This window comes from Mus caroli, chromosome 19 (genome assembly GCF_900094665.2).
Source record: "Mus caroli chromosome 19, CAROLI_EIJ_v1.1, whole genome shotgun sequence".
Classification (NCBI taxonomy): domain Eukaryota; kingdom Metazoa; phylum Chordata; class Mammalia; order Rodentia; family Muridae; genus Mus; species Mus caroli.
The window spans coordinates 7,952,117-7,975,094 of record NC_034588.1 but is presented as its reverse complement, the minus strand read 5'-3'; the positions used below and the strand labels follow the sequence as shown (position 1 = coordinate 7,975,094).

The 22,978-nt window shown below is 49.9% G+C and overlaps 1 protein-coding gene across 1 annotated transcript; it reads left to right on the top strand.

Moving 5' to 3' along the window:
- The first annotated feature begins 474 nt into the window (after positions 1-474).
- Cd5 (CD5 molecule) lies at positions 475-21,586 on the top strand. The gene is made up of 11 exons (XM_021152317.1): positions 475-654; positions 9,223-9,261; positions 12,900-13,208; positions 13,619-13,681; positions 14,157-14,498; positions 16,176-16,466; positions 17,402-17,527; positions 18,158-18,211; positions 19,106-19,225; positions 19,812-19,903; positions 21,132-21,586. Exons 1-10 carry the CDS (start codon positions 603-605, stop codon positions 19,898-19,900), a joined length of 1,485 nt encoding a protein of 494 aa, XP_021007976.1. The 5' UTR covers positions 475-602; the 3' UTR covers positions 19,901-19,903; positions 21,132-21,586.
- The last annotated feature ends 1,392 nt before the right edge of the window (positions 21,587-22,978 follow it).

Sequence of the window (22,978 nt, the reverse complement as noted above, 5' to 3'; positions counted from 1 at the left end):
GGTCTTGTTTTGTTTTGTTTCTTTGCTTAGATCTGCATAGGGATTCAACTCAGATTATGGACTTCCAGCCCCGTCCACCGTCAGGAGTGAGCAGGGCTTGTGTCTTAGTTTTCCTTATTAACCCTTATTAAGACCTGAAGTTGCTCACCTGCACAGTTCCCACCCCACTCAGAATCCTCTAGGGAAGACTCCTGTCTCAGGCCCTTGCCCTTTTACCTCCGGTGAGCTCTCCTGAGAGTAGAACGACCTCTCTCTGGAGTTCCCAGCCTCTCTCTGCCCCATAGTCCCATCCCACAAGGACACCTGGTTCTGCCCAGCCATGAGAATGGCCAGCAGGCACTACCGCAGTTCCAGGCACCTCATGCAGGAAGCTGACAGAGACTCAGGCCTCCATTCTAATTGGGGCAGGTGGTTTCACAGGGAGGAAGTTGACAGTTCAACTTCAAACAGGGTTGGCAGTGACACAGGCCCACACTGCCTGCTTCCCCTTTCCACCCCTGTTCATGCCCCCTCCCTCCAAGACAGTAAGACACTGAGTCTGACACCTCTCCTGGCTGGCCAGCTGAGCTCACTGAGGCTGAGGCAGCAGAAGGCCATTATCCATGGACTCTCACGAAGTGCTGCTGGCTGCCACGTACCTGCTGGGAATGCTGGGTAAGTCTCTGCCGGTACTGGGTACTGCCAGGCTGAATACCTGTGCACACCAGGGTGCAGTAAGGGGATCTCAGTTCTTCCCAGGTCTGACTCTGGGCTCATGTGCAATATCAGGGAGGCTTAGGGTCACAGAGGTTAGGTCAACTCCCCATTCTCCGCGGGGCTCTGCGCGAGCATTGCCAGGCCTGATCCGCTGTCTTTCTCAGCTTTGGGTTAGAAGTCAGAGTGCACTTAGCTACCAACCTGTGCAGCCACCCTCTCCAGGGTGCCACCCAGAAATGCCTGGCCTTTATTTGGTCACCCCCAGGGAGGCACAAACCTGATATTGAGGATGCTCCAGGCAGAGTAGGCTGTGGCAGAATGGTCCCTTTATAAGGATGCGGAAGAACAGATAGATGCCAAGCTCAAACAGCAGCCCTATGTCAGTTCTAAAGGAGTCCCCAACTCATGAGCCTTGCTCCAAACCTGAGACCCTGCTGGTGGGCCATCAGTGGCATCAGGAAAGTAGGCGATTCTTGACTAGCCAGAGGTATGCTGTGGACGCTAGGCCTGGAGGCCCAAGGAGATCCTCCAGGTCACAGCATGTGCACAGAGCAGAGCAGAGATGTAAACTGACGTGGCAGGGTAAAGGCTGCTGGATGCCAGGTGTGATGGAAAAGAAGAAATGGCTTCCTACTTCACAGAGAAGTGTTGGGGGCTTCAGGTACCCACTCTGTACCTACAAGAGCTAGGAGTGTGGGAATGTGTGACTCTGGATGTGGAGGGGTGCGTTTTGAATGTATGTATCTATGAGAACTGTGTGTGCACTCTCCTGGACACTATATGACCTCTTCACTCATGTTACCATGACTTGGATGCCCACGCACACACCCCTTGTGCATTGGACAGCAAGAGGTACACCGTGCCTGCTTGACAAATCTTGGCTTGCTTCCTGGACCTTACCAGGACATTGATGTGGTCCCTTTGGTCCTGAGAATCTCAGAAGCCAAGCCTTTATCCCCTGCCCAAATCCAGGCCTTCTCTGCAGTCTCAGACCCACACACAAGGAGACAGGACCCACCCATGCTCCCCACTGGGCATGGAGTGAGCTCTTGGCAGGACTGCAGGTATCCCTGTTCCATGGAAGCCAGAGTCCAGAAGAGATGGAATTGAACCATCACCCCAGTAGAGTTATCATTTGGAGGCCTGGGAGCACGTGGTCCCTGTATGTTGCTAGAGTCTTATAGGTAGAAAGTAGTTCCTTGGTCGTGGGTAGGTGGGGAACAGCTCGCACTTTTATTTTACTTTTATGGTCCTATGATTGAACCCAGGACCTCACACATGCTACACAAGCTATGGCTGAGCTACAGCCTGCCACTTTTTACTTTAAAAAAAACAAAACAAAACAAAACAACAACAACAAAAAAAAAAACAGTGTTTTTAGACATTTGTGTGTGTGTGTGTATGTGTGCATACATGCATTTGCATGTGTACCAAGACTTTATTCCCACCCTACAACCAGCCCTCCCCGGCAGCCTCAAGTGTGCTATGCAGGAATGCCACTGGGTCAGAGGACAATTTGCAAGAGTCAGTTCTCTCCTTCTGCCCTGTGGGTCCAAGAGATAGAAATTGGCACATGAGTCTTGGCAGAGAATGCCTTTACCCACTTAGCCATCCTGCAGGGCCCCAGCTTTTTGAAGCATGGTCTCCATAAATGACCAGCTGGCCTGAACTTACTCCATAACCCAGGAGTGCCTTCAACTTGCAATCCTCCTGCCTCAGCCTCTCCGGTAGCTGGAATTACAGGCCTGTGCCACCAGGCCTGATTTTCATGAAATCCTTTTAAATCCTTTTTTTTTTTCCTGTTAGCTTCTGAATAGTACAGAAAATATGTGGATCCATCTTCCCATTTTACAGTGAGTGAAAACTGAGGCCCAGGAGTAGCAAGCCCATGGTGGAACAGGTGGTAAGCAGCATGGAGAGCCTGGCCCACATTTCTGCCCTCACACAGCCCCACCGCCTCTGTAGGAGTAATAGGTTCCCAAAGCCATTCTCACATGTCAGAGCATGGCCATAGGAGAAGCTCCATCAGCAGAGACACAAACATCAAGGCATAGGGCTGTGGATACTCTAGGACCTAAGGAATGAAGATCTTTACAACCTGGCTAGGGTTCCCACATTGTCCCCTCTTACAATTTTTCTGAGCCTCAATCATTGAAGTGGGTTGGGGACGTGGCTCAGACACCACAATAACTCCAAAAACCAATTTGAGTTCCACTCTGCCACTTTTGGCTAGGTGACCCTGGGCGCTGGTTTGGTAATCCTCCGTCTCCTTCACTGTAAGTAGAAAATAATAACAGCACCCTATGGGTGTTAATGGTAAGGAAATGAATTAACTCGCAGTAGGCCTAGCCTATATGTGGTGGAGATAGTGCTCAGTGGTTACTAGGGTCATCTGGAAGCAAGGCAAGGCAGGATGGTCGGGGGGTGGGGGGGATCTTACCAAGTGCTCGCCACACCATAGATCTTCTCCCCCTGCCCCAGGCTGTTCATCCACCCATTCGCTTATTCACTCTTCACTCATTCACTCATTCATTCATCTACAAATTTGTTCTGAGCATGTGCTACTCAGCTCTTTACAGCAGCAGGAGCATCGAGAGCCAAGGCAGACATTTTGGCCCATGGGCCTGCGCCACTCACAGAGACTTGACAGAGGAAGTATGGAAGCCAGCACCCGAATCCTCACATGTCTGGGAGCCTTAGCACATCACAGGGCCCTACTTGGCATACGAACCTGGATGTGCAGGCCCATTTGAAGGGACTGCCATTCCCTCTGCCACCCTGAGCCCCAAGTGCTAAGAAGAGCCAGCTAGTGAAAGGAGGGGGGAGGCACTTGGGTAGAGGAGGCCACAGGGTAAAAGCCATAAGGACAAGACAGGCTGGGTATGTGCTAGCTGAGAGCAGGCTGTGAGCTGCTCTCCCAGGATACACAGCTGAGGTTGTCTTTGGCTCTGAGCACAAAGGAAAGGAACCCTGACTGACCCACAGATCCTGGAAGCCATAGGTACTAGCTCTATGCTCACTCAGCACGACTCCACCAAAGGGGTCAGATGGTCTAAGAATTCAGGGAGAGCTGACAGAGTTAAGATCGTCAATTCTTTGTGTGTGTGTGTGTGTGTGCATGTATGTGTGTGCAGTTAGTGTGCAGTGCCGGGTGGGAGTACCTAATTTGGTTTCTTCTTAGTTACCCAGAGTAACGAGAACTTCTCTGGCTCTTGGTTTTCTCATCTATAAAATGGGCTGGACATGACGGTAATCCCGGAACTAGGTAGTGTGAGATAGGAAAATCACAAGTTCCAGGGTAGCCTGTATTGCACAGTGAGTAACTGGTCTCAAAAAAATCAACCAAACAAAACAGACTATCAGAAGCTGAGAGCTGTGCTCCAAAGGATAACGGTGGTAGTTTCTGTGGATTCATCCAGACTGAGTGTCTACTATGTGCTGGAGATACACAGAGAACAAAGAGACAAGGTCTCTGCCCTGGTGGATCTGACCCAGCAATCAAGGTGTGAAGGGAACTAGACAAGAGATAAAGACAGTGAGTCTGTGGGTGCTAGAAGGTCACTCGTGGGTTGGCGATCAATAAGGGAGGGCTAGGTGGGAGTGGGGGGGGGGCGTGCTGTTTCTATACAGGATGGGTCTGACAAAAAAGAGAAATTGTTTATACCTAGGTGTGGGAAGTGAGCTGCATCTGCCACTGTGCCTGGGGGATCCAGCACAGGGGCCTTTTTTGGCTCAGCAGCTCCAAAGTAGGGGGGAAGAGAAGGAGCCCACAGAGCCTCCTGAGGGACTGGAGCTGCCCTCCTATGAATGGGGAAAATGGCATAGTGCAGAAGGCTTTCCTGAGCCTCTCCAGGACTGAGGCCACAACCAGATAGCTAGCCAGACATGCTCTGGAATCCAGATGTTTTCCAAATGTGGGTGCTTCATTTTAAAGAGCTGTATGCTCCTCACACTCTCATCTTGGGGGGCAGCACTGTGCTGTAGAAAGGAACACATGCCCACTTCCACAATGACACCTGGGGGACCCAGAGGAACCCCACATGCTCTGTCAGAAAAACAGTTGGGGTTTCTGGAACCTTCCATGTCAGCCAATGGAGAGATGAAGGAAGAAAACCTTCCCGAAGCTGGCAGCCTCCCATGTAAAGTGATGGCTGCAGTTTGAGGAGCTCTGTCAACTGTCAGATCTGCTCTGTCAGATTGTGGGTATGAGGCACGATGTTGCTTACCTCCAGCTACATCTGTCGCCATGACCAAGTTATTATCCCCTCTGAACGTTGGTTCTCCCACCTGAAGGTGGAGGCAAACACAGCCAGTTTCTATAGGCCTATGCCTGTGCCAGGCCGCAGCACCGAGCTTTGCAATGTGTGAAGGTCTGTGCACCTGACCTAATCGTAACACCTGAGAGATGAAGAGGACCAAAAAGAATCAAGGTCATCCTCTGACATGGTGCCTTCTAGGCTAGCCTGAGCTACATAAAACCCTGTCACAAGAAAGGAAGAAAGGACAGACGGATGGATAAAAAGAAAGAATGAAGAATTCCATGTCAGCCAATGGAGAGATGAAGGAAGAAAACCTTCCCGAAGCTGGCAGCCTCCCATGTAAAGTGATGGCTGCAGTTTGAGGAGCTCTGTCAACTGTCAGGGTGCCATCGTTTATGGAGTAAAGAGGCCACGTTGATCTCTAAGAAATCATTACGTGAAATGAATGGGGGGTCTTTATGGAGCAAGATCTTCATCTGAGGTGTTAGGCAAGAAATGGGCCTTTATAGAGAGGCTTATAAGTAGGGGGATTATAGTAGCAACTATAGTTGTCAAGGTCCCAGCCCCTGCCTCCGACCCCAGGTGCCTACCAGATATTAAATCGGCTTTACTTAGCATGTCCAGGCTGCAAATGACAGGCAGGACCTCTGAGCAGGTTGAAGGCAGAGGACTGAGTTCAGCTTTGCCGCCAGCTGCCCTGAGCCAGGTTCTGTCCTGCAGAGCACCTAGGCCTGTGAACAGCGGCAGCCTGGCTACTACTGGTAAAGGGATTCACAGCATTGGATCATGAACATTTTCAGCCATTCCAAAATCCATAAAAATACTTAACATTCCTGGCAAACAGGTCTGGTGAAAAATGGCAACTTGAAGTCATGGGAGGCTATTTATAATTGTGCTGCGTCCCATGCAGGGTGGGAATGCGAGTGTTTCATGTGCCTAAAGCCTGGCAGGGCTCACCGGGAGCCTTGGCTCTGGCAAATGTAGACTGCTGGCTGAGGTCCTTGCTGATGGCGACACAGCCCACAGCCAGAGTCCCTGATTTTCAAAACCATCTTAACTTTCATTAGGATTTATTTTAAAAGCAAAATAAAAGGAAGTCTCAAAATAATTGGATTTCTTTCAATGTGCAGCTAAGACACTATGGACAGTGGAGCTTCTTTTTCTGAGATCTTTGTCTGGGCGTGCTCAGTCTAAGCCATGACTTTTGGGAGCTTGGAGGATGCTGTAGGAAAGGAAACGGCCCTGGAATTCTTAGATGCTATCCCAGCAGCGTGGAGGAGGAAATGGTGTAACACTTCCATACCCCATGGTCCTGCAGCCTCCAGGGTCTCCAAGCAGAGTCCTGGGTTGGGAGTTTCAGAAAGCACTGGGCACTGGTGAAATGTGGCTCCAGAGGAGGTCAGGGAGATGCTGAGCACAGCCTGTAGGGCCCAGGGCTAGGAGGGAGTTCCTGGGTACCTGTAGAAGAGACAAAATGAATGAAGGTAGGTGGTGGGCAAAGAAAGCCTGAGAGTATCCTCAGACAAGCCAAGAGGCAGGATGCCATCAGTCTTCCTCTGCCGGACACTAGGACTCATTAAGAACATGGCTTGCAGATTAGGCATGTTTAGGCCAAGACGAAGGTGAAGGATCATGAAACTGAACTCCATCACTTTACAGACCAGACAGTGGGAACGAGTTGCCAGCATCACACAATAGACTCAGTGCCACATCTACCCATGATATATTTGTTTTATGGTGACTGATGGAAATACGCAGGAACTGATGTCGCATAGAGCACAGCAGACAGCTTTGCCGCTGGTTGTATGGACAACATACTCACATCTCGGTTTCTTCTATCAAAGAACAGTAATATCTATCAAGACAAAATTAGAGATTTAAACTAAGAATTCTCACAAGAGTGAAGAATAAAAATGCGGATGACAGTAGTGATGGTGGTGGTCACGGCAGTGACAGCAGAGATGAGGGTGGTAGTATAATTGGATTTCTATCAATGTGCAAATAAGACACTAGAGCTATGGACATGAGGGTGGTGGTGGGCAAGCAGGGTGGCAAAACAGAGAGAGAGAGAGAAAGAGAGAGAGAGAGATGTTTATACCTAGGTGTGGGAAGTGAGCTGAATCTGCCACTGAGTGCCTGGGGGATCCAGCAAAGGGGCCTTTGGCTCAGCAGCTACAAAGGAGGGGGGAGAGAGGAAGCCCACAGAGCCTCATGGAGGACTGCAGCTGCCCTCCTATGAACGAGGCAGTGACCGAGGTGATGTGAGAACAATGACCATGGTGATGGTGGACATGGCGACAGGGACGACGGTGGTGTGATGACTGTGGTGCTGAGGATGGTGGTGGTGGGAGCAGGAATGATGGTGATGGTGGTGACAGTGATGATGACGGTACTGAGGATAATGGCAGCAGTGATGATGGTCATGCTGACACAGATGGAGGTAGTAGTAGTGAGAATAATGGTGATAGCATCAATGGTGATGATAGTGGTAGTTACGGCAGTGATGGTTATAGTGACAGTGATGGAGAGAAAGGAAATACGGTTCATCTGAGGACCAAACAGGATGAGCCACACCCTGGAATGCACAGCCATCTCTCTCAACAGATCACTTTCCTTTTTAAATTTATTATTATTGGGGTGTGTGTGTGTGTGTGTGTGTGTGTGTGTGTGAAAGAATTCAGAAGACAACATCTGGGAATCAATTCTCTCCTTCCACCGTATGGAGGCAACGTCTCTCGTTTCTGCTGCTGCACTGTGAACTCCAGGCAAGCTAGACCCTGAGCTTCTGAGCAAATCTCTCTGCCACTCTTGCGTTGGGCATGTTGGCATTGCAGATGAGCACATGGCATCTGACTTGATAATGTAGGTTCTGGGGTGGAACTCAAGTCTTCGGGCTTGCATGGCGAACACATTTCTCTTACTTTCCTCTTTAGAATGGCAGTTTGTGTTCATTGTTCAGTCTTTCCTAAGAAAATTCTCTGAGCAGGCACAATACTATTTTGTGTGTTGTCTATACATGGGGTCTGGGCTCATCAAACCCAGTCTCTCCTTCCTTCCTTCCTTCCTTCCTTCTTCCTCTCTTCCTTCCTTCCTTCCTTGTCTGTCTGTCTATTTTTTTTTTCAAGACAGGGTTTCTCTGTGTAGCCCTGGCTGTTCTGGAACTCACTCTGTAGACCAGGCTGGCCTCAAACTCTGCCTCTGCCTCCCAAGTGCTGGGATTAAAGGTGTGCACCACCACTGCCCGGCACTGTCTGTCTTTTTAAACTAACATGATGATCTTGACTCCTGGTTCTTCTGCCTCCACTGCCCCAGAACTAGGATTGTAAGAATGTGCCAACTCATCTGGCTTATGTGGTACTGGGACCTTGTGGATGTGAAGCAAGCATTCTGCCAACTGAGCTACATTCCTAAGCCCTGATATTGCTATTTTTTTTTTAAAAAAAAAAAGTGTGCTTCCACGTGCATGACACACCATAGCATGTGTGTGTGGGATCAGAGAACAACTCCTTCCGCCATATGGGACCCAAGGATTGAAGTCAGTTCACTAGCCTTGGCAGCAAGTACCTGTCTTTAATGAATTCTCTCGAGAGCCCTCACTTTACTTTTGAGACAGTACTTCTCACCAGCCTGGAGCTTGCCTTGTAAGCCAAGCTGGCTTGCCAGGGTCCCCAGAAATCTGCCTATCTCTCCCTACCAGAATTAGGATTAGGGTTACAGCACACGCACAATGTCTGATATTTACACATGAGCTGTGGGGCAGAACAAACATCCTCATGCTTGCAAGACAAACGCGTTCCTGACTGAGCCAGCCCCTCATTGGCACTGCCCCTCCAAACAGTTCGCACCCTCCTCGTGCCAGCGTGATGCGCTGTCCTTTATTCTGCTCCATTTCTATCTTAACAAGAGGAATGCTTGCATTGCTATACAGGGACAGACAGAGTGAGGAGTCCCTGTGGGCAATGAAGCTGGTGTATATCTTGATTGCGATGGAGGTCATGCATGTGGTGTGTGTTAACATTCACAGAATCGTGCACTAAAGAAAAATCAATTCCAATTGTGTCTCCATTGAGAAAATAAATTTTAAAGAGAGAGTGAATTGACAGCTGCGGCCCACTAAATTGATTCCATGACCACGTTGGGTCCTAAGCTACAGCATGAAAATCCCTGCCCTGGAATCTCCATGACAGACAGTGGGGTGGGGAGACAGTCGGGCAGGGGAACGGGGAAAGGAGCTTCCCATTCTAATCTACTTCTCCCTTTTCCACAGCCGCTTTCTGCCTCGGACAGTCTGGAAGGAATGCCCTAGGTAAGAAAGAACAGGAGAAAGGAAGGCTTCGTAGGCTACATGAGGATTTGCTAAAAACCTGCCTCCTCCATCAATGTGAACTCCGCCTCTTGCAAACACACATCAGCCATGCCAGTACATGTATAGGTGGCACCCTTCATAATCACTACACGAGTGCTAGCTAGCATGCCCCCCACCCTACTCTGTGGGCAGGAAACAGACCCACCCACAAATGTACCTCACGAAGCCTTGTTTCCTCTCTGGTCCTCCGTCATGGACACTTGCAGATAGGCCGTGAGAAAGGTTGTGTCAGATTGCAAAGAGCAGAGTGTCTATACCTCAATCTTAGAAGCCACCATTTCTCAAGTGGCTGGGCCACACAGCATCTCCTACTGGACACTAACAATGTACACTGGCTTAGTGAAGGCTCTGAGACGCCCGCAGTACAGAGCCTGTTGATTTAGTTCTCCATGCCAGGGGTGACTCCCAGGGCCTCTTGCGTGCTGGACAGGTGCTCTACTATTGAGCTACATTCCCAGACCTAAACATCATTTAAGTTGACCATCTCCACATTCATTGTCCCATCTCCACTTTAACCTGGATAACACTGTGCTGAATTTATCTGAAGAGAGATGAGAGTCTTGTAAAACTACCACGCAGCAGCATCAGGGGTGTTAGTAGGCCCCAGGTCAGACTGTGGGCCCTCAGATGACATCCCAGCCTCGGGTTCTAGTAAGTCACCTCCTGCCTGAGCCTCACTTGCCCACCTACAGAAGAGAAGAAAATATCTTTCTTTGGAGGACTCCATGAGGTACTTACCGAGCCAGGAGCACGTGAAGTATCTAAGTATGATTAGATGTGGGACCAGTCCTCTCCATCCAGCTAACTGGTGACCTTGGTCAACCACAGCCCTGCTCTCTGTGCTCCACACATCCCCAAGAGCAGGAAGGAAAAGAAAGGTAGCCTGGCCAGTGGCTCTAAGCCAAAGACAAGTCCGAGAAGCCTTTTCATTTTTAAATGTGTTGCTTGAGTGAGCAATAAATCTGCTCAGCTCAAAGTTTCCTATGACAAGATCAGCTGCTGAATTCACTTCTGTCTCTGCTCCTCACCTGTCCTTCCTGCCTCTCACCCAACACCCCAGGTAATGACTCTGTTATATATCCTCCCAGAATCTCTTTGTGCACACACACACACACACACACACACACACAAAGAGAGAGAGACAGAGACAGAGAGATAGAATGAGACAGAGAGAGACAAACCGATGGACAGCCAGAGTCAGAGAGACACAAAGACAGAGACACAAAGATGCAGAGATATACAGAAAAACAGAGATAGAGGGGGAACACACCATCTGTGGCTTCAAATAAGTGAAGAGCAAAAATGAGGCAGGATCAAAAATGAGATGGCTCAGTGTGTAGAATGCTTGCCTTGCAAGCAAGAGGACGTGAATGTGGTTCCAGAACTCAAAAAGAAAACCCAGACACCATGGGCGTAAAGGCAGGCAGGCCCCTGGGACTCACTAGTCAGCTTCAGACCACTGGAAAACACTGCCTCAAAAATGTAGACAGTGCCTGAGGAACAACACACTCACACACACACACACAAATTACATAAACAAACAGTCAGGCTTGGACTCATACAACTGCCTTTCATGTCAATGTTCCCCCAACAGTACAGAAACACAATCATTTACACAGTTTTGCACTGTATTAGAATTCTAAATACTCTAGAGATGACAGCATACAGAGGATGTATGTAGGTCAGGTGCAGACACTTTGCCATCTTGTTTGTTGTTGCAGTGTTGGGGATGGAACTCACAGCCCCGAGTATGTAAAACCAAGCTCTACTACTGAGCTACATACATCTCCAGCCCCTTCCCACTTGGGAACAGGGGGTGGTTAGCTTGCTTGCTTGCTTGTTTGACAGCTGTGTGGTCCATACTGGCCTCAAACTCACCAAGAGTTTTACCTCGGTGCTGAGATGACAGGCATGTGCCACCTTGCCTGGTCCTAGACGTGAGGAACTTAAGCATCTGTGAGTTCTAGTAACCACAAGAGGTCCTAGAAGCATTTTCTATGGGTCCTAAGAGGGCATTTCTATATATAATATAGTCTTTCCCCCATCATCGAGCTTCATAAACTCCCAAAACCAGGAGCCTGCCTTATAACCTAGAAATTTCTCTTTAAGGTGTTTACTCAAGAGAAATGGAAATAGGAGCCTACATGCCAGCCTGTACATATAAATTTATAATCATTTTGATACATGGCCAGCAAACCCCAAAAACAACCCACATAATGATGCATAGAAAAGAAATGGAGGAAATTCACACAATGAAATGTTATTCCATAGGAATTAAAAAAAAAAAAAGACACAAACTACTGATCTACCAAGGAACATACATAAACCACAAATATACACAGAGGGCAAGAGGCCACAGCAAATGGCCATCTGTGATTTAATTCAATCATGTGACCATGTACAAGAGCAGGAACTAGTCCTTCATGGCAGAGAGCAGGGCAGTCCTTCCCTGAGGCTGGAGGCAGGGAAATGAACTGGCCATTGAGGAGCGAGCACGATGTGTGTAGATGGCAGACAGGCTCTGTATCGAGATCACACACCAACCATGTGCTTGTGCATGCTCACCAGCTTCCACAGAACCCTGAAAATGAGTGTATCTTACTGTATGAGAGGCGTGCCTCCGTAGAGTTTTCAATGTTTTGTTTCATTGAGACAGGGTCTTCTGTACCCCAGGCTGTCCTCACACTCAATGTGATGCTGAGGATGGCCTTGAACTCCTAGTTCTCCTTCCTCCACTGCCAAGTCCTGGGACTGCAGACATGAATACCACATCCAGCTAATACAAGTGATTTAAGACAAAGAGGTCCTGGGAAAAAGAGCCAGGGAGAAGGCTCAGTCCAGTAAAGAGCTGGTGCACGAGGACCCGAGTTCAATCCTCAGAGCCCACATTTAAAAAAAAAAAAAAAAAAAAAAAAAAAAAAGGCCAAGTGGCAGCAGTGGTGCACACCTTAATCCTATCACTCAAGAGGCAGAGACAGGAAGATCTCCGTAAGTTCAAGGCCAGTCTGATCTACAGAGTGAATTTCTGGACAGCAAGGACTACACAGAGAGACTCTGTCTTGAAAAACAAAACAAAAAGGCAGGACACGATGGCGCACTTGTAATCCTTTGCTGGATAGGAATAGATGGGCAGAGCTTCCTGCCCAGCAGGCCTAACTGAATTAGTATGTCCAAGTCCTAGTGAAAGACCATGTCTCAAAAAAGAAGATGGACACCCAGCTCCTGAGGAATGACACTCAAAACTGACCTCTGACACACAGGTGCACACATGCACACACATCTGCATGCATACACAGAGACACCAGATAGATATCAGGCTCAGGCCTATTGAGACAGAACTTCCAAGGTTGGGGGGAATTTTGTTGGACAGAAGGCGCAGGACATCTTGTCCACAGTCCCATGGTTCCCTCTAACTCAAAAACCTGAGCATACACAGCATAGGGCCAACACAGCGACCTGCCTGAGTTCCTAGGAAGCTCCAGGCCTAAAGGGGGAGGGAGGGAAGGTCAGGAGGGGAAGTGAGAGCTGAGCTCCCCCTCCATCACCTGATGCCTCCCACCACCTCTTTTTATGCTCAGGTTTCCAGGTGATGCTAAGTGGCTCCAACTCCAAGTGTCAGGGTCAAGTGGAGATCCAGATGGAAAACAAGTGGAAAACGGTGTGCAGTTCCAGTTGGAGGCTGAGCCAGGACCATTCGAGAAATGCCCAGCAGGCCTCTAAAGTGTGCCAACAGCTGAGATGTGGTGACCCCTTGGCCCTTGGTCCTTTCCCTTTATTGAACAGAAGCCAGAACCAGGTCTTCTGCCAAGGATCTCTGTGGTCTTTCTCCAACTGCAACAACACAAGTTCACAAGACCAATGCCTTCCACTGAGCCTGATCTGCCTAGGTGGGTGATAACGTGTGACACCCTGGGCTGAGACCTGGGAGGGTAAGTGGGTAGAAAGGGGCTTCACAGTTACAGAGCCCTGACCACAGACAGGTAAGAGAACTGGCTAGCAGGAATAAGCCAAAGGCTTATTTCAATCTTGGCTCCATCCATCTGCCAAGATTGAAAAGCAAGACCTGGCTCTGCCAAATGCCAACTTTACTGTTCTTTGAGCCTCCATCATCCTGTCTATGATGTGTGGGACTGCCACCTCTTAGGGAGCTGAGAAGCAGAATGGGGATGGAGGTCAAGTCAGCTTACTGACAAGAGGCATTAAGGTCATGAGCCCTGTGTCTTCACACTGCCACCAGTTCTCCTCCTCCTTCCCTCTGCTCCCCACTTCCCACCCTTGTCTGTGTGTTTCACTGCAGAGCCCCAGAGAACGACACCTCCACCCACAACCACCCCACCCACCACCATGCCAGAGCCCACAGGTAAGAGGATGCTCGGGCCTTGTGGGAAAGGCAGAGGATGGACTGGTGCAGACAATAAAGCCCAAGGACCAGGAATGACAAAGCCTCTGCGCTCTTGAACTCTCAGGATCTGCGGTTATCTGTGCAGATGAGGCCCGTCAGCATTCCTTAACCAAGGGAGGAAGACTCATGAGATCTTACCCCTCCTTGAGAAAATATAAACAGTAAATGGCTGTGGGGGCAGAGAGACATTTTGTTCAATGCTGTAGTCATTGGTAAGGTGCCCATGGTCCTGTAAATAGCCCAAATTAGATTCACTGACTCACCAAAACAAATAAAAACTAAGAGGCCCAGATACATCTGAATTTCAGTGAAAAGGTTCAGGTGGGTCCTGTGTAATGTCTGGGACCCTCACCTCCCAAGCAGTCATCTGTTGGGGTTCAGCAACAAGGCATTCTGAAAGGTATCACACTCAGATATGCCTTTCTCTCTCCAGCTCCTCCCAGATTGCAGCTGGTGCCAGGACACGAAGGCCTGAGGTGCACAGGTGTGGTGGAATTCTACAATGGCAGCTGGGGTGGCACCATCCTCTACAAGGCCAAGGACAGGCCCCTGGGTCTGGGGAACCTCATCTGTAAGTCTCTGCAGTGTGGATCTTTCTTGACACATCTGTCCGGGACAGAGGCAGCAGGGACACCAGCTCCTGCAGAGCTGAGGGACCCCAGACCCTTGCCAATTCGATGGGAGGCCCCGAATGGGAGCTGTGTCTCACTACAGCAGTGCTTCCAGAAAACAACGGCCCAGGAGGGCGGCCAGGCGCTCACCGTCATCTGTTCTGGTAAGCTAGACACTGACCACGCTTCATCAGGCTATCTGTTGCCTTTGAGTAAGGACATGGGATCCTCTGATCTGACATTCAAGCTTTATGAGAAGCCTGATGGAGATGAATGAGGAGTGGAGGCCTGAAGCCATGGCCTCTAAACGATAGAACAAGTTAGATGAGGTGGTGACTCAGGCAACAGAGCAACTCCTGCCTAGCCCAACGGAGCTACCATCTGGAGAAACAGAGTCAGTTGGGATCCCAGCAGGAAGACGCTAAAGGGAAAGTGAGGCCTGGGCAAAGGCTGAGGGCACTTGGAGGGGTGGCCTTTGCCAATGGGGACTTTCTGAATCTTCAGAAAGGAGGCTAAGGGGATGGATGGTAAGATTTGAGAAATCCCTAAGGCCTGGCTTGGAGCAAAGCTCTAGAGGCAGCCCCTAAAAGGCTGCTCTGCCTGGGTTGTGAGCTACAAGAGACCAGCAGTACTGGTGCAGTTGAAATGGAGACAGAGGGAACACTAAACGCATGGGACCGTATGGGGGCCCAGACTGAAGAAACCACAGTTCAAGGCAAGGCAGAATAACCACCAAGCCTGGGAAGGAGTGGGTTCAAGTTGCTGGAGGTGCGCCTGATGCATTCCAGGTTCTGCTGCCAATAGACTACTGCGTGCTGGGCATCCTTCAGTTTTCATCCCCCACCTTGGGGGTGGGGACTAGTATTACCCTCTTCTTTATAGGGAAGCCAGGGCTCAAAGAAGCCCCACTTCCTCCCAGTACCACAGAGCACTAGGTGAGATCTGCCCTCAAGCAGTGTCAGTCCAGAGCCTATTTTCTAAAATTGGACTACTCAAGGTGTGGTCCAAGACAGGTAGTATTAGTGTCACCTGAAACAGTTTCACCCCTCCCCACACCCCTAAGGAGAGCCACTCTCAGCAGGTCCCCAGAATTCCTAGGCAAATATAGGATGAATGGCTCATAACTATAAGGTCCACGAGCAGGGCAGCCTACTCCACTGGAGACCTGATATAAATTGGTCTTCCAGGCAGTAGCAGTCCCAAGGTTCTCTGGGCCAGATGAGAGGCTCTCAGCTGGCTCCAGACCCACCCACTCCTCAAGCTCTCATGCAGGCTACAACCTGCAAAGCCATGCCTGGGGTCTTGCTTTGAAGTTTCTTCTAAATAGAAGAGTCACCGGGGCTTTGAAGGTGGGTGTTGCCATGGAAACTAGCCAAAGCTGGTAAGCTCACTATTGACTTTCAACCAAGCATAGTAGCTTCTGCCTCAGATTCCCAAGCCCCACCCTGATTATCAGACTGAATTCCTCTCTAGATACCTGGCATCATGGCCAAAAGCCTATAATCCACAGGGTTAGGGGCTGGGGCAGCGGAATTCCTGGGTTCTGTCCCACCAGTGAAGCACACCAGCTCTTTCCAGTCCCCAGGCCTCAGTTTCCTCTTCTAAAAAGCCTTCCCTCATCCTAAGCAAGAGAGTAAGAAGGCATGGCATGGCCACGCTGCCTGCTCCTTTGCCACTGTTGTCTTGAGATAGCTGCCACCAGCCACCCAGAGGCCCCAGGGACAAGACAGAGCTTGGTCGGAGAAGTGCTAGAAAGGATGTGCCGCTCTCGACATTGCCAAGCCCCCAACCCCCAACCCCCAGGCCAGGCCTGGTGCCTCACCAGCACTTCCTTTCTGCAGATTTCCAGCCCAAGGTTCAGAGCCGCCTGGTCGGGGGCAGCAGTGTGTGTGAGGGCATCGCTGAAGTGCGCCAGAGATCACAGTGGGAGGCCCTGTGTGACAGTTCTGCAGCCAGGGGTCGGGGAAGATGGGAAGAGCTATGTCGGGAGCAGCAGTGTGGTGACCTCGTCTCCTTCCACACGGTGGATGCTGACAAAACCTCCCCCGGGCTCCTCTGTGCCCAGGAGAAGCTGTCTCAGTGTTACCATCTTCAGAAAAAAAAACACTGCAACAAGAGGGTATTCGTCACATGTAAGTTGACTGCAGAGGGCAGTAAGAGACTTTTCCTCTGGATCCTAGTCAGTGAACATAGCTCTAAAGAGCAGATCTGGAAGGCAGAAAAGGCTTCTGGAAAAAGGAGAGTAAATGGGGTTCTGGGAGCAAAGATCAGCAATGATGAGTAGAGCAGGCAAGGCTCACGTGGACCACTGTCAAGCTACTGAGAGATGCCAGGACTCTCCCTTCCCTTCTATTTCCTGCTTTCCCGAGATGCAAGCTAGAAAATCAGGGAGGGGTGGGTGAAACATACTTAATATTTGAATGGTAACTGAATAATATCTAAGAGAAATTGGTACATGGATGGGTGACATGAATGGAGGGTGGATGGGTGGATGGGTAGATGGGTGAATATTAATGATTGTATAAACAGATGGATAAACAGTGGACACACAGATGGATGGATGGATGGATGGATGGATGGATGGATGGATGGATAAACAGATGAATCAATGGGACAGTAGATGGATGGATAGATTAATGGTAGATACATAAGCAGATCGATGGGTAATAGATACATGACTGAAGGGAGGGAGGGATGAATAGACGGATGAATAGATGACAGATAGGTGGTTGAACTAATAGATGACTGGCAGGTTCTTGATATGTGGTCATGTATAGTCATCTTCCTGATGATAGGTAATCTAAGTATGAAGATAAAAAGTTAACAGCTGATAACAAGAGTGGCAAATGGTAATTGGATGGTCACTGAAGGTGATAAACTGTAGACAACTGAATAGATAGCAAAGACTCCTAGAGATGGCCAGAGAGTCAGCCAAATAGACAGCTCTGCTTTGAACACACTGGTGGGTTGATAGGAAGTGCCAAGGTACTAGGGCAACTGAAGCAGTCACTTCCCTCTGAGTTGTTCCCCAGGGCTGGATCTGATTTAAGACCCCACCCCTATCCAGGCCAAGACCCAAACCCAGCGGGCCTAGCCCCAGGCACTGTGGCAAGCATCATCCTGACCCTTGTACTCCTGGTGGTGCTGCTGGCCATGTGTGGTCCTCTGGTCTACAAGAAGCTGGTGAAGAAATGTAGGTACCAAACCCCAAGCCTTCCTCCCTCGCCACCCATGCCCATCCCCTGCTGCCCACTAGCCTTTTCCTGTCTGAAGTATTAGAAAGTCAGGATGGATTGTACCTTCTGGTTTGCCCTTGCCTGGACTTGGCAAAAGCCAACTGCAGTTGATGAAAGCCATGGCCACATGACATCAGCACAGCCTCTAATGTCACAAGATGTAGGCCAAGACCAGCTCCACAGCTACCAATGACCACTGAGTGTGCTGCTGCCTCCACCAGAGCCTCAGTTTCCCTGTTTACTGAAAGCTGCATACCTTATGAATAAGGCTTGCCTCCTGGCCTTGCAAACCTTAGAGAAATTACCCAGAGGCAAGGAAGGAAGATAAAGAAGAACAGAGGCAGTAGTGTTGGGTCCCCAGTGCCCTCTGAGGTTATCCATTCTGGTTCTAAAAAAAACCCTTGGTCATTTTTATGGGGACCCAATGGCTTCCATCTCTTTCCCTAGTCAGTTAGGAAATGAGGTGGAAGGCCTGGAGTGGTAGACCCCATTAGTCCTGCCTGCAGGGTATCTGCATCTTCCCTCCCCCAGTCCCCCACACCCCTTCACTACCATCTGGCCTCATGAGCTTCCTGTCTGTTCCCCAGTTCGTCAGAAAAAGCAGCGTCAGTGGATTGGCCCCACAGGAGTGAACCAGAGCAGTAAGTGTTCCCAGGAGTGGGTGTCCCTCAGCCCCAGGACTCAGGCCAAAAGAGCAGAGTCAAGGTGTCTGCTGAGCCAGCAACCCAGCAGCTGCTAGTGTCCTCTGGTCTCCACCACATTTCACTAAGGTGTGACTGAGGTCGATGTATGTCCCCACACCAAAGACGAGTGAGGCTTCTTTTAGGGGTAAGTGGTTCTGTGTAATTGGCCTCTTGAGCCTCAGACACCGCAGTCTCTTGCCTTGTGGCCAGCTTAAGCAGAGATTCCCCCATAGCCCTTCCTTCCATGGTCAAACAGTGCTAAGCAAAGCTACGCACAGTTGTCTAGTTCAGGACTTACCAGAGCCTTTTCTGTGGCTCCTCTTCAAAGTAGGAAGGCATGACAAAGGACTGGCCAGGCTAGTTTTAGCACAGAACAGCTTCAGAGGGTGTTTTAGAATCCACTGATCCTGCCGCCCAACCCCCTCCCTAGCCTTCACTCCCCTGGGCACATTCAGAGCTACCCTAATGGGGGGGAAGCACGCACTTGATTTCCCTCCCCTTTCCACATGCAGGCCCAAATCTTTCTAGGAGGTTCTCAGTTTTATTCGGTTTTAAAGACTACAAAAGGCCTCAGCCTCTGATGAGGAGGACAATCTCCCTAGCACCAGTGCTCCAGCTGCCTGCTAGGTAAAAGCCTAACAACTGAGGGGCACCTGGAGGCCTCCCTCCCTGGCTAATCAGATTGCAGTGCGAGCCTGCGGCTGACTCTCTCTCCCCGGAGAGAAAGGAAGGGGAAGTGTGCCACCCCTCTCCCATGACCTCATGGGAACAGGAAGCTAAGCAATGGGACCTTGCTTGGGAAGGACAGCACGCTGATTCTAACAATGCCACCGGCCTCCTGTGTCTGCTCAGTGTCTTTCCATCGAAGCCACACAGCAACTGTGCGGTCCCAAGTTGAGAACCCAACAGCCTCTCATGTGGACAATGAATACAGCCAGCCTCCCAGGAACTCTCACCTGTCTGCTTATCCAGGTGAAGGGAGGGGGGCTGCTGGGCAGCCGGCCTGGTGGGAGAGTGGGCGCATGCGGGTTCGGAAGTGCTGACCTTGAAGTTTTGTGCTTTTCCAAAGAGGGAAAGGGAGGCTCCAGGGGGTGGAGGATGAGACTGCCTACATGACAGCTGGTCCCAGCAGGGTGGTGGCAGGGATGCAGCCTTCACAGGTCTCTGCTGTCCCTTGGAGACCTTGAAACCCTCATCTAGAGAGAAGAATGCAGTTGGATGGATGCCATTAACCCCAGCCTTGCTGTGACCTAATGGGCTTGTTTGCCTGCGGGCCTTGAGGGGCTAGAAGATAAATGAGCCCCTCAGATCTCTCTGAGCCAGGACGGAGCCATTAAGTGGTCCACAGGAGCCTCCAATACTTGGCTCCTCACAGGCACTCACAATTAAGTCCCAGGGGGCCTGAAGTTCGGCATCATTAGTGAACACTTGGCCAGTCTGATCAAAACTGATACAGGCCTGTCACCATCTCAGAAAACCTGTGATCTTGCTACCCACTCATCTCCTGGGGTTTTGTGCAGCCTCGGGACTTCTTTAATAGGTAATCCTTTCTCTCTAGCTCTGGAAGGAGCCCTACACCGATCTTCTACACAACCTGACAACTCCTCTGACAGTGACTATGACCTGCAAGTGGCTCAGAGACTGTGAAAGGTGAGTCCATCCCTGCCTGGTGCTTGACACCCAGGATCTACCCCCCAGCCCAGGGGAACCAGCACCTCCACTGTCTTCTTCACATAATGGGGGCGGGGGGGGGGGGGGGGAACCAGTCTGCCATCCAACACTTAGGAAGAGTCGTAAGTTTAAGGTGAATCAAATACACATAGCTAGATACAGACCGACAGAAAGTACATAGCAAGCCTGTCTCAAAAGAAAAGAAAAATATAGAGATAGATATATAGATATATACATATACATACACACACACAAACACAACATCAACAACAACTNCCCTGCCTGGTGCTTGACACCCAGGATCTACCCCCCAGCCCAGGGGAACCAGCACCTCCACTGTCTTCTTCACATAATGGGGGCGGGGGGGGGGGAGTGAACCAGTCTGCCATCCCAACACTTAGGAAGAGTCGTAAGTTTAAGGTGAATCTAGTCCACATAGCTAGTTCCAGGCCAGCCAGAGATACATAGCAAGCCTGTCTCAAAAGAAAAGAAAAATATAGAGATAGATATATAGATATATACATATACATACACACACACAAACACAACATCAACAACAACTTAGATAATGGAGCCACCTGAGCGAATGGTGGAAGAATCACTAATCTTAAAGCCATCCTGTGAAATTCCATCATGAAAAGCCACTGAAAATACTTCAAAGAGCTGGGGAGACAGCTGTCAGCAAAGCAGTGGCTTACAAGCAGGTGGGCCTGAGTGTGAAACTCTAAACCCATATTTAAAACAAACAAACAAAAAAAAGCTAGGTATCATGGCATACACTTTATAATCCCAGCCATGGTGTGGTGGGAGACAGAGACAGACCCTAGCATTTGCTAGCTTTAGCCTATGTGGCCAAGTTCCAGGCCAATGGCAGATCCTGCCTCCAACAGAAAGTAGAAGAGGCTTCCAAGATAATACCTAAGGCTGTCTGTCCTCTAAGCTCCACATGCAAGTGCACACGTATGTTCTCTCTCTCTCTCAATCTCTCTCTCTCTCTCTCTCTCTCTCTCTCTCTCTCTCTCTCTTTCTCTCTCTCTCTCTCACACACAACACACACACATATACACACACATACACACCTAAGAGTTCATGAGAAATCACAGCCTTCAGATCCACTATACCTCGAGCAAGAACTCCCTAGCACTGCTGAGCAGCTTTCCCAAACAGAGCCCAAAGCCCATGTCCAGCCTTGGGTTTCCCTCCACAGCGCCAGTGTCTACGCTTGGACATTTGTCCTTTGTACCTCACTTGAGGTCATCAACGAAGGCCAAGTGCATCCCCTCCATCCTGAGGAAGACTTTACCACTTCGAGTGCTGCCCACTTCCACTTCAGCCAGAACCTGGACAGAAGCCAAGGTCCTCTGGACAAGATCACGGGCCCTGCAGTGGCAGGCCAGCTCCTATATCCCCTATAGCCACGACAGCCTGACTGCTTCCTGCAAGAGCCAACACTCAGCAGACAGAGTCTACAAGCAACCAATTCTTGCAGAGACTCCAGTATCCAGAGGAGTTCCAATCCTCTGGGGAGCCACTGTGACCAGTGGGGTTGGCTTTCTCCTTGGACTCTAACGCCATGAACAAATGAGTAGGCGATACACCTAAGTGGGGTTCTTACAAGGACTTATTTCTCAAGTGTATTTTTAATATATTCTTTGTAAATAATGTTTTTTTCTGTTTCAAGAACGTGAGCACCTGAGGCTGCTGTGCCCAGGGACCCACCCTCTAGACTTTCTAACGAGACCATAGTCACAGCTGTTCACCTGCACCAAGGAGAGGCCCATTTTCCCTGCCTTCCACACTCCTCATCCAAAGACACCTTCTCCTCCAGAGCTCGAGGCCCGCTGGCCAGGAAGGGCACTAGTACCCTGTCCCCACCAGAGCCCAGCAAGGGCACTGGTACCCTTCCCCACCAGAGCCCAGCAAGGGCACTGGTACCCTTCCCCANCAGAGCCCAGCAAGGGCACTGGTACCCTTCCCCACCAGAGCCCAGCAAGGGCACTGGTACCCTTCCCTACCAGAGCCCAGCATAAAGGGACATCCAGGTAGTTCTCACCCACCAGGTTTCTTCCTCCTCACAATAGTTAGAAATCCCCACACAGTCAGTCAGCTAACCCTCAAGTCAAGGAGCGGTAGAAAGGAGATGGGTTATGTTCCTAGAGTCTAAATAATTCCCTTCAATTAAAACAGTCCCCTCTACCATTCAGATATCCTTGATGACGGGCTAGGGGAAGATACCCCTACCCCCGGAGTCCCCACCCCTACCCTACCCCTGCTCCCCAGTCTAACCCAGGGATAGGTTGTACCTTGGCCATGAAGCCTTCAGGCACAGTTTTCAGTGGTCCACACACAGCAGCCAACTCTGGGAAAGCAAAAGTCACTCTCCCATATTGGGGGATGGGGGGGGGGAGAGACAGAGAATCAGGGAGCTAGGCTCACCATCACTCTAGAAATCTGCCTAGTATTCTGCCCTTCCTACAACACCCTCTGCCCACCCAAGCCCCACTTCTATTAATTTCTAGTTATATGTATATGATGTGTCTTTGTGATTGGATGTGCAGGGTCAGACCCCTAAAGCTGGACTGTCACCTGATAATGGTGCTGAGAATTGAACTATGGTCATCTGCAAGAGCGGTATTCACTCATAATGACTAAGTCATCTCTCCAGCCCTAGGTCTCCATCCTAACAGCCCAGGTCACATATCAGCTACTATTCACACTAGGAACGCAGAAACAGGGACTACCACATGCCTGCTCATACCTAAGGGGGTGAAGGAGCCCCATGACAGGGAGCTAAGAGGTTGCTACTAGAAAGAAGAATTCAAGGCAGCCACTGCCTCCCATAATGTCTTTCTTGTAAAGCTCTTTATGTCTACCAGTGATTTCAAAGCTTCCATAGCCTATTTAACAGAAAAATACACCAAAAAGCTTAGCAGCAAAGGAATCTTTAGAAAACTGTTTGTGGGGCTGGAGAGATAATTCAGTCAGCAAAATGCTTGCACTGCAGTCACGAGGACCTGAGTTCAGATCCTGGCACCCACATAAGAAGCTGGGCAT

Excerpts from the sequence above, each read along its gene's own strand:
- Cd5 (XM_021152317.1), top strand. The coding sequence starts at position 603 with ATGGACTCTCACGAAGTGCTGCTGGCTGCCACGTACCTGCTGGGAATG. Across the intron at positions 655-9,222 it reads GTACCTGCTGGGAATGCTGG|CCGCTTTCTGCCTCGGACAG; the intron begins GTAAGTCTCTGC and ends CCTTTTCCACAG. Across the intron at positions 14,499-16,175 it reads GCTCACCGTCATCTGTTCTG|ATTTCCAGCCCAAGGTTCAG; the intron begins GTAAGCTAGACA and ends TCCTTTCTGCAG.